This window comes from Diorhabda sublineata, chromosome 1, assembly GCF_026230105.1.
Source record: "Diorhabda sublineata isolate icDioSubl1.1 chromosome 1, icDioSubl1.1, whole genome shotgun sequence".
Taxonomy (NCBI): Eukaryota; Metazoa; Arthropoda; class Insecta; order Coleoptera; family Chrysomelidae; genus Diorhabda; species Diorhabda sublineata.
Genome location: NC_079474.1, coordinates 10912052 through 10922263, shown reverse-complemented (window position 1 = coordinate 10922263; position 10212 = coordinate 10912052). Strand labels below are relative to the sequence as shown.

The window sequence follows — 10212 nt, the reverse complement described above, 5'->3', positions numbered from 1 at the left end:
AAGTGACTTTTAAATCAAATTCGTTAACTATAAGTGAAATTAATTAACTTTAAGTGTTTTTCACGAGAAATTTTTGAATTTTAAGTTACTTGGGCCAAATATGTTGACTTTCTGAAGTAAAATTAGTTGTCAAGTGATGACTTTCAAGTGTGATTCTTTATCAGTATTGAAATTTGTTGATAATAAGACCCCTTAGTGACTGATAATGATCAATTCTTATAAAATTTCCTTTATAAAGGTCTTAAGCCAAAATTTTGTATGAATAAAATAATGAATTCATTATAAGCATTTATTTATTGAGCGAAAAATTCGCAAATATCTTTATTATAAATAATAATGTGTAATTAAAACATTCACATTTTTGCACTTAAATATATATTTATAATTACAATATTTGGTAAACTATTCCTTTCACTCTGACATTGGTTCAGGACTGTTTGTATTGACGTCATCCAATGAACTGTTTATTTCCACAGTTTCTGTATCTTCATTCAAATAAATTTTCAATTGATTCGCCGATGTCGACAAAACGTTGAATTGTTTTTTCCTTTTGTCCAATTTATGCACCAAACGCCGTTTTTCCTCGCCCAAATCTTTAAGTTGTTTCTGAAGAGCGATCAGTTGTTTATTCATTTCAGTCCTCGGAGGCTCCGCTGCTATTTGTTTAGCCAATAAATCATATTCTATTCTATTTTGTTTTATAGTTTTCGCTTTTTCCAATTCGACTCTTTGTTTAATTATTTCCTCTTTAATATTTTTAATTTTATCTTCATAATCGCCATGTAATTGTTGATATTTCAGTAATTGGTCATCATTAGATTTCGTTATTAATTCTGATCGACTGCGGGAATGTTCGATCATACATAATTGGGCTAAAATTTTATCGTATCGTTGTTTACAATCTTCCGGCGAATCGTCCACCGTATTTATCAATTTCGTTATCATTTTAAGCATCAAATTAAAACGTCTATCGTCTCCTGTACCGTCACCATCGAAAATAAGCCTTCTTTTGATTACTTCTTCTAGAAATCATACTTTTATTTTTATCAAGTATTTTATTTATTTCCAAATACCTACCTTCCGACATTGAACGAAAAAATATTCAAAAACTATACCAAAAGTAAATACACCAAAATTTGTTCGTGAAGTATAACCTCACATTAAAATGTCTTTCTTCTTTTTTTAACTTACCAAGCGTTTGATCGTAAAATCATCGAAATGAATATTAATAATTCACTTTATTATTTAATATATTATATTAGAAATTCTATCGTTAAAAAACAAAGATCCCTTTTGGTATTAATATTAGCATGAAAAAACCTTCACGTTTATTAAATCTGATTTTCAATAATAAAATTTATCTATGATTTTATTTGACATTGACTTATATGACTTCGACAGTTGCGTCACTTAGAATTTTCTTGGAGTAATTTGAATACACGTGAATTTTACCGGAAAAGTTTAAATAAATTGATAATTTCTAAGGTATGTTTGCGAATAGAGCGTCGCCGATTTCAGCGTTTGCAGTATACAATAAAAAAATCAAACAAACATCCAAAGGAAAATCCGAAACTAGTCAATCAAATGGAATTAAACGGAAAAAAAAGGTAAACGAAATACAACCAATTATACCAAAAAATCTTGTTACTATTAAGAAAAATAAACGTAAAAATAAATTAAAAAATGATGTAAAATTGAATCTAATCGCTATACAAGAATCAATAACCTCTAACAAATCTAAAGAAATTGAAGTTAAAAAAAAGAAGATACAAAAAAAATTAGATAAAAATACGTCAGAAGATGAAGATGTACCGCCAACGTTGGTACCAATCCATATTCCAGATACAGAAATAGTGATAGAAGAAGGTATTTCGGAATTGAACAAGACCGATCCGACCCCAGACGGACTAAAAGTCTTCAAATGGCTCATATCTCCAGTAACCCCCGCACGATTTTTCGAAAAATATTGGGAAACTGACGTATTACACATACAACACTGTAACAAAAACTACTACACTGATATTTTAACCACGCACAGATTAGACGGGATTTTTAGAGAATTTCCTTTGTATTACACAAAAAACGTCGACGTCGTTTCTTACGAAAATGGCGTAAAGGAAATCCATAACGAAGAAGGAAAAGTAATAGCGTCAGTTTTGTACGATTATTACACCAACGGTTGTAGTATTAGAGTCTTAAACCCTCATACTTATGATCAAAAAGTACATTTATTGATAGCGAATTTGCAAGAATACTTTGGGGCGATGGTTGGAGCTAATATATATTTAACACCGCCCGATAGTCAAGGTTTCGCCCCTCATTATGACGATATCGAAGCTTTCGTGATACAATTGGAAGGAAGAAAACATTGGAAATTGTATAAACCCAAGTAAGTTTCATTTTTTTTATTTATCTGCAATTTAAAGAAATAATCTTAGAAATAGTGACGTTTTGGCGAGATATTCAAGTCCGAATTTAAAACATGAAGATATAGGAGAACCTTTCATGGAAGTAACCTTAAATGCAGGCGATTTACTATATTTTCCAAGGGGAACTATCCACGAGGGTAGAACTGATCCAGAGGCTCATTCTTTCCATATAACTATATCTGTTTACCAACGTACTTCTTATGCTGATTTATTAGAACATGCACTACCAGCTGCATTGAAACTAGCAGCTTCAGAAGAAATGGAATTTAGGTAGGAAGAGGTGGTTTTAAGATTCGATGTATTCTATTGTTGGAATTGTCGTTTTAGGAAAGGACTTCCTCTCAATTATCTTAAACATGTTGGGTATGTGAATAAAGGGGATAAATCAAAGGAGAGGAAAAGGATAATGCAGAATGTAGAAAAGTTGTTAGAGAGTTTGAAAAAATATGTTGATGTGGACGGAGCAGCTGATCAATTGGGAAGAAAGTTCATGTATGATTCCATGCCACCGATTTTATCTAAACAAGAAGTTAATTATACGTCGAAATGTGACGGGGATTATATGAAAGATGGGAAAATATTTAACAGGTGAATATATTTTAGATTTTGAGTGTTATTTTCTAGGATTGGAAATATTGGGTTGTAGGTTATTTTATATGAGCTAGTTTTTAATATAATTCTATAATTTATTAGAAAATTTGTAACAAAAAATATAAAAACTTGCAAAAAAGGGTTTTTGGGTTGTGAAAAATTGTTTTGAAGTAAAAATATCGTGTTTCAGAAAAATTGATACAGTTTTGTGTGGGTTAAAATCAAAAATGGGAAAGAACAACATTATTTTTGATCAATATTCTGAATTTGTTCAAATTTTTAAAGAAAAAGTTTTGCTCAAAAATTAATACTAACCAATATTTCTTAAAAACAAAATAATTCATCTAGTTTACGGCTAATTTGAAAAAATTGTATATTTTTTTAATATTCAATATTTTCAATCAGCCATTTTCTGCTCTTAATTAGAAATTATTATCACTATTTTTAATTATTTTTTTTTGAATTCTCCACAACTTTAACCATCCATTTTCATTAAAATACGTTACTTTTTGCTTAAAATCGAAGTTCTTTCTTCTGTATTCTTCTATATATTAAATATGTTCAAAATATCCACCATTCTTGTTAATTTTTTAACAAAAATTGATACTTTTGAATTAGTTTCGAAAATTTTGAGGTTATTCTATTCAAATTTTCAATGCTTCACAACTTTTATCAACAATTTTCTTTAAAGCACGTTTTTTTTGTTCCTAACCAGAAATTTTCATCCCTATTTCAAATATTTTAAAGTTTTCGTTAAATCACAGTGTTGAGTTCCAATTAATTATGGGAAAAGCGATTTTTCAATTTGATTGGAAAGTTTTGAGTTTAATAAAAAACTTAAATTGTTTTGGTTTTCCTCCTAACAAGTCCACATATTTTCAAAACTCTCCACTTTTTGAAAAATCAATTGAAATTTCTTTACATATTCACAAAAGAGAATTCTAGCTAAATATGAGAAAAAAAAACATTTTTTTGAATTAATTTCGATATTTCTTGAAATTTTACCGAAAATTTTCTTGATATCTTCATTTTCTTTTGTTTTCAATCAGATATTTTCATTCCTATTTCCAATATTTCCAAATTTTTCACCCTCCACCATTCGAGAAACTCAACGAATTTTTTCACCCTTATTTTAGTGAAAAAATTGATATTTGAAAATTTTCCAATCAAAAATTTTCAAATTTCCTTTTTTCCTTTCTCGCTTATTTTCTAACAAAAATTGATACTTTAAGAGAAAAAAAAATTAAGTAATTTTTCACATCTTTTATGGAATATTTTTTTAATCAAATAATTTCATCTCTATCTCCCGAATTCAACTGAATTGTCTTCCGTTTTCACAGGGTAGAAATCGATATGGACACCGAAATAAGATTACTCAGATATCATTGTATCCGTCTAGTTATCGAACAAGATTCCCCGAAAATTTATTACAATACCGAAAATGCAAAATACTATCACGGAGAAGAAGAACAATACTTAATAATCGATCACAATTTGACACCCTGCATCAAAGCGTTACAAACGAATTATCCGAAATTTTTAAAAGTAGATGACCTACCCGTTATCGACGGCGACGACGCCATCAAAGCTCAATTAGTGTCCGATTTATGGGAGAGGGGTTTGTTAGTGACCAACGGACATTTGGGGACAATTTCTGATGACGAAAACAGCGTTTGTTAAAGTGATTTTTTTATTTTGATAAAATTACAATTTTTTTGTTCATATTTGATTATTTTCTTTGGTGAAAATTCGTTCTGTGTCTGGAGTATCGTCGAATATGTTTAAGGAAATTTGTTGGGTGTTCGATATAGTTCGACTTCTTCGAAATTCCTTGTCGTTTTTGTCTTTTATTAAACTGTATTTCCTTTTGATTTCCGTTTGTACTTCGGCGTTTAAAAGGCAGTAAACCATCGAAGCGAAAAATCCCTAAAGAAAAAAGTCAAAGGGAACTTGACAAGTAGAAGAAAAAAGAAGGTGGAAAAGGAAAAAAATCGTTGTAAACTCGTTAAAGGAATAAAATGGTACCATTTTACCAATGGTAACATTGGAAAAAAACGTAGGAAAAAAGTATAGAGGAAGGTACGAAAGAAAGAACAACGAAAATGAACGTTTAATGCAATCAAATTATAGAAGAAAGTGGGAAAGGATTGGAATAGACAAAAAACGGCTTTAGGAATATGGAATATACCAAAAAGGGGAAAAAATTGGAAGAAAAATATGAAAAAAAAATAGAAGAATATATAAAAGTAGAAACAACAAAAATGAAAGTTAGGACAAAATATTAAAGAAGAAAGTGAAGAAGGAAATAATTCGTTGTAGATAAAAGGAACAAAATACATACCAAAAAGAAAATGAAAAAATGAAGGTATAATGAGAATATAAAAATGAAAATTTAAGACAACAAATTATAGAAGAAAGTGGAGTAGGCGAAAAAACGGTTTTAGGAATATGAAATGGACCAAAAAAGAGAAAATTAGAAGAAAAGCGTGGTAAAAATGGAAGAAGGTATAAAAGAAGAAACAACTAAAATAAAAGTAAAACACTAATTATAGAGGAAAGTGGAAAAGGAGTGGAATAGACAAAAAAATTGTATTTAGGAACATGGAATGGACCGAAAAGGAGAGAAAATAGGAAAATTAACAGTAAAACATTGGAGAAAAAACATGGGAAACAAATAAAAGATGGTATAAAAGAAGGAACCACAAAATTGGAAGTTTAAAACAAAGAAACTGGGAAAAGAATGGAGTAATTGCAAAAAACGATTTTAGGAACGTGGAATAGAGGAAAAATAGGAAAACTAACCAAAACAATTGGAACAAAAACATGGGAAAAAAGATTAAAAGAATGTATAAAAGAAGGAACAACATAAATGGAAAATCAAGAGATCAAACTATAAAAGAAAGTGGAGGATAAACTGAATTGAATACATTTAAAAATTGTGAATAAAAAAGAAAAATGGAGAGAAACGAGTGGAATATTTCAAGAAATTGTGAATTGGAGGAAATAATGAAAACTAGTAAAAAATATGTAAAATAGGAACGAGTGAGAAAAGAAAGAAAAGATAAAAGAAAATGTAGAAGAAAAAGGGTAAAAAGGGATACTAATAGACTAAAAAGAGGAAACAAGGTATTGGTGAGAAAAAATTATAGTCATGAGTAAAATGGCATAAAAACGACCAAAAAATTTTTAAAAGCGGATGTCACAGGAAAATAATGACAGGAACGGAAAAATTACTAAACAAAAGATGACAAATGCGTATAAGAGGAAAAAAATAAATTACCTGAAACGCTGCGAAAGATTGATCAAAAAATAAAAAAAATATCTCCAAAACAGCGTTATCTTCAATATAAAACGACATTAATAGGGAAAATACGTAAGGAACTCCGAAAAGCGGAATCAATATCAAAGTATCTTTCAGTAATTTCCTAAAAATTGAACTAAAATATAGAGAAAAAACAAATGTTTTAAACGCCAAACTTACCTATATTTGAATTTTTTTTGCTGAATACACACGTCGTTCAATTTGATAAACAAAACTTTAACAATAACAAGAAATAGTACAAAATTTATCTAAAACCAAAAAATAGAAACATCCTTGGAACAATCTCTAAGTGTAATATACTCACCACAACTGTAATACCTATGGGGACATCAATAAATAACGAAATATAAATGTTTTCTTTCCTCGTCCAACACATCACATTCTCATACAAAACCCTAAAGACTATCCAAGGAACTATAAAGAAAATCGGTAATCCTACAAACTAACTAAATCAAACCCTTTTAACTTTGACAAAAAATGATCAAAACTTACCCCAACCTAAAATACAATAATTAATCACACTGTGTTGATCGGAAATAAATTTCAAAAACATCAAATTATGCAGATACACACCTTCCATTAACATAAACATAAAATTCGATACGATGCAATAATAACGTAAACTTATAAAAGCCTTACAAACCCAAGACTAAAAACATATTTATTTGACACACTGTATATCTAACGAAAAACAAAAATACTCACGTAATTGTAATTGATTTGTAATTCCGGTCTGCCGTATTTATCGTACGTGACATCCCAAGGAAAAACTGAACCTCTAATAAAGGTACTATCCTTTATAACTGACATAAACGCCCTTAATATAAACGATATAAATAAATTTATATGTAAATTGTTTCTCGAACAATGTAGCCTCCTAAAAAGTTATAATTTCACTATTTCCTAAACGATTTTTGATCTACACTTGAAAGTTTATGTTCTTATATTGATAATAACGATGTTAAATAACTTTTAAAATCACATTTTCTAGAAATTTCCACTGATATCGATATTAAATTGAAGGGTTTATTTAAATACAAAATATTTGTCGTTGAAACACGACTGCCAACATAAATATCCCCACAATCTTAAAATTACTAATTTTAGTTGATTCTGTGGTGAAGTTTGTATTATGTCACCAACCATAGGCGTACTGATACATTTATAAAAAAAACAAAATTTCAGTTGTTGAAAAATATAATATAACCCCATTAATTTGAAAATAATTAACAAATTATAGTTGTTTGGTGTGATTTAAATTAAATTACGTCACCAACTATATACGTACAGGAACCTTTATCGAAAAACAAAATTTTAGACTTTAAATTAAGTCACCAATGCGTATAACCCCACAAAGTTAACAATAACTAACAAATTCTAGTTATTGTCTGTCTATTATTTAGTTTGAATTATGTTATTAACCATAGGCGTACTAACATGTTAATTAAAAAATACAATTTCAGACATTAAAACTGGACTACCAAAATAAATAACTAACAAATTCTATCTGTCCTCTAAAATTTACTTCGAGTTACATCACCAACCATAGGCTTATTGATACGTTTATTAAAAAATGAAAATTCAGTCGTTAAAACAGGATTACCAACATAAATAACCTTAAAAGTTTAAAAATAACTAACAAATTCCAGTTTTGTCTGTGGTGTAGTTTAAATTACGTTACCAGCCATAGGCGTACTAACACGTTTATTAAAAAATAAAATTTCAGTTGTTAAAACAGGGGTACCAAAATAAATAACCCCACAAATTAGAAAATAACTAATAAATTCTAGTTTTGTCAGAAATTTAGTTCGAATTACGTCACCAACCATAGGCGTAGTCAAAACATACTTACTTTATACTTGTAAATATATAAATAGATAATATTAGCGATATTATAGATAAAGAATAACCACAATAGGAAATTTCTTTTATTATCGGTAACCATTGTAAATAAATCGAATCGTCCTCGATAGATACTATACCGAGATTTACGAAAAATTCTCCGCATTGCGTGGTGTTGGAATATGGCGATTTAACGCCGTGCGGTATATGCCAAGTACCGTTTTCGGTACATTGACGTGTAACTATTCCCTAAAAAATAAAAAAATAATATCGGAATTCCCGTATAATTAATTATTATTATTATTATAAAAATGAGATAATTTAATGCCGTTATCAAATTTAGTTGCTATTTGCAGTTTATATAATCAAATTTTGTGATTCGACATATTAAAATATTTATAAATATATGAGATAAAAACATATTTTTGCTTTGTTACAATATATTTAATGTTGAAGTATTTATACATTACTAAAAATTAATAAATCTGAAAAAAACTGATAAAAGTAGTAATTGGACTATAAATTAAAACTCTTGTGGGTCAAATTTTTCCCCAAGTTTATTAATCACATCGAAAGATGTGAAGCATTAACAAAAGTTTTTAATTGTTAAAAATAGTGATCGGACTATAAATTGAAACTTTTGTGGATGAACATTTTCCTCGAGCTTATTACTTTTGTTAAATTAACATAAAACCAATGGCGTAGCAACGGGACTCGTAAAATTGTATCAAAATCGGCAGATGTGACGGCTTGAAACAGTTATAAAAGGGGTGATCAGGATATAATTAAAATTTTTGAGGGTCAAATTTTCCCCTAAACTCATTAATTTTGTTAAATTGAAATAAAACCAAAGGCACAGCAATGGGGTTCGTAAAATTTTATTAAATAGAAAGATGTGACGTTATAAGACAAGTTATTTACCTTGATATGAATAAATGACGTATATTTTCGTATTCTCATTTTTAATTAATTGCCATTTAAATAGTTGAGAAGACAAAATTTTTTCTTACAATGGAATATTTTTTTTTAATCTCAATTTATTATTTAACGTTAGTTAAATATGGTCTACTTTTTGAAAATCAAGCCTAATTAATTCAAAAATATAGTTAATTACTAAATAAATATTTCGATAAATTTGGAAAACAGATCGAACCGTCAATTTTTTTACCTGTTCCAAGTAATTTTCTATTAAAACAAACCTAAAATCAAGTCAAAAAAATGTTCAAAAAGTAAAAAATTCACGACATATATAACTTGCACAGAAAAAATTATTGGTACGCCACTGGTTGAATTCATCGATGCTTCTGTATAGTATTTGAAAAAAAAAAGAACAAATAGTAAGAAGTGAAAAAAATAAAATCGTAACTCACCTCTTTGGACGATTTTAATAATTCCCCCGAGCAATTTAACACTGCTACTTCCCCAGCTTTAGTAGCCGGCCAGCAAAAAAGATCATCAAAAACTTTTTCGCACATAATTTCAGCATTAAATTCATTTTTCGTATAATTAGAATAACATAAAGTTTTAAGGTAGTTCAAAACTTGTTCTTGCGATGTAAAGTTCGTCATTTTTGAATTTAGTATGTAGTCGTAAAGAAAATGGATAAATGGAAACCAATATTGGGCGTGATTTAATATGTTAACATGTTTATTCGGCCCATGACAGAGACGAATTATAGCCAATTGTGTAAACAACTAGTCTCTTATCATTATTTTTACAACGCGTCTTAAATTACAAAAATATTATTTATTTAAGAAGCAATCACATTATCGGTATTTTGTAACATTAACAGAAGCATCGTCTTGGCGCCATGTTTAAGTGAGTATATATACAAGGAACTTGAAGATATAATAAATAAATTTTTCTATATTTACTTTGTACTAATTATTTTAAAAGCTCCTATTACCCCTACATAAAAATATGACATTTTTAATAAATAATTCCAATGTAAAAAAGAAGAAACAATGGCTGACTGACATAGTTGCCTAATAAAATTATTTTCAGAAGAAATAAAACTTTTAAAAAATA

The 10212-nt window shown here is 28.5% G+C and overlaps 3 protein-coding genes across 5 annotated transcripts; 1 reads left to right on the top strand and 2 right to left on the bottom strand.

Moving 5' to 3' along the window:
- Positions 1 to 275: 275 nt before the first annotated feature.
- Positions 276 to 1174, bottom strand: LOC130443570 (THO complex subunit 7 homolog). Of its 2 annotated transcripts, none has more exons than XM_056778312.1 (2): positions 1078 to 1174; positions 276 to 1022 (listed from the first exon to the last, which is right to left on the bottom strand). In XM_056778312.1, exons 1-2 carry the CDS (start codon positions 1085 to 1087, stop codon positions 412 to 414), a joined length of 621 nt encoding a protein of 206 aa, XP_056634290.1. In that variant the 5' UTR covers positions 1088 to 1174; the 3' UTR covers positions 276 to 411. The 2 variants fall into 2 exon arrangements, with proteins under 2 accessions (XP_056634290.1, XP_056634300.1); XM_056778322.1 differs by having other exon boundaries at positions 276 to 1019; positions 1078 to 1162.
- A 197-nt stretch (positions 1175 to 1371) lies between these two features.
- LOC130444666 (ribosomal oxygenase 1) lies at positions 1372 to 4744 on the top strand. 2 transcript variants are annotated; one of them, XM_056779944.1, is made up of 4 exons: positions 1372 to 2389; positions 2439 to 2699; positions 2757 to 3017; positions 4361 to 4744. In XM_056779944.1, the coding sequence occupies exons 1-4, from the start codon at positions 1488 to 1490 to the stop codon at positions 4698 to 4700; spliced, it is 1764 nt and encodes a 587-aa protein (XP_056635922.1). In that variant the 5' UTR covers positions 1372 to 1487; the 3' UTR covers positions 4701 to 4744. The 2 variants fall into 2 exon arrangements, with proteins under 2 accessions (XP_056635922.1, XP_056635927.1); XM_056779949.1 differs by having other exon boundaries at positions 1382 to 2389; positions 2445 to 2699; positions 4361 to 4700.
- On the bottom strand, positions 4693 to 9995 carry LOC130444678 (parathyroid hormone/parathyroid hormone-related peptide receptor-like). Its single transcript, XM_056779956.1, has 8 exons — positions 9555 to 9995; positions 8195 to 8433; positions 7048 to 7219; positions 6835 to 6991; positions 6647 to 6777; positions 6502 to 6590; positions 6301 to 6445; positions 4693 to 4946 (listed from the first exon to the last, which is right to left on the bottom strand). The coding sequence occupies exons 1-8, from the start codon at positions 9750 to 9752 to the stop codon at positions 4740 to 4742; spliced, it is 1338 nt and encodes a 445-aa protein (XP_056635934.1). The 5' UTR covers positions 9753 to 9995; the 3' UTR covers positions 4693 to 4739.
- Between the last annotated feature and the right edge of the window lie 217 nt (positions 9996 to 10212).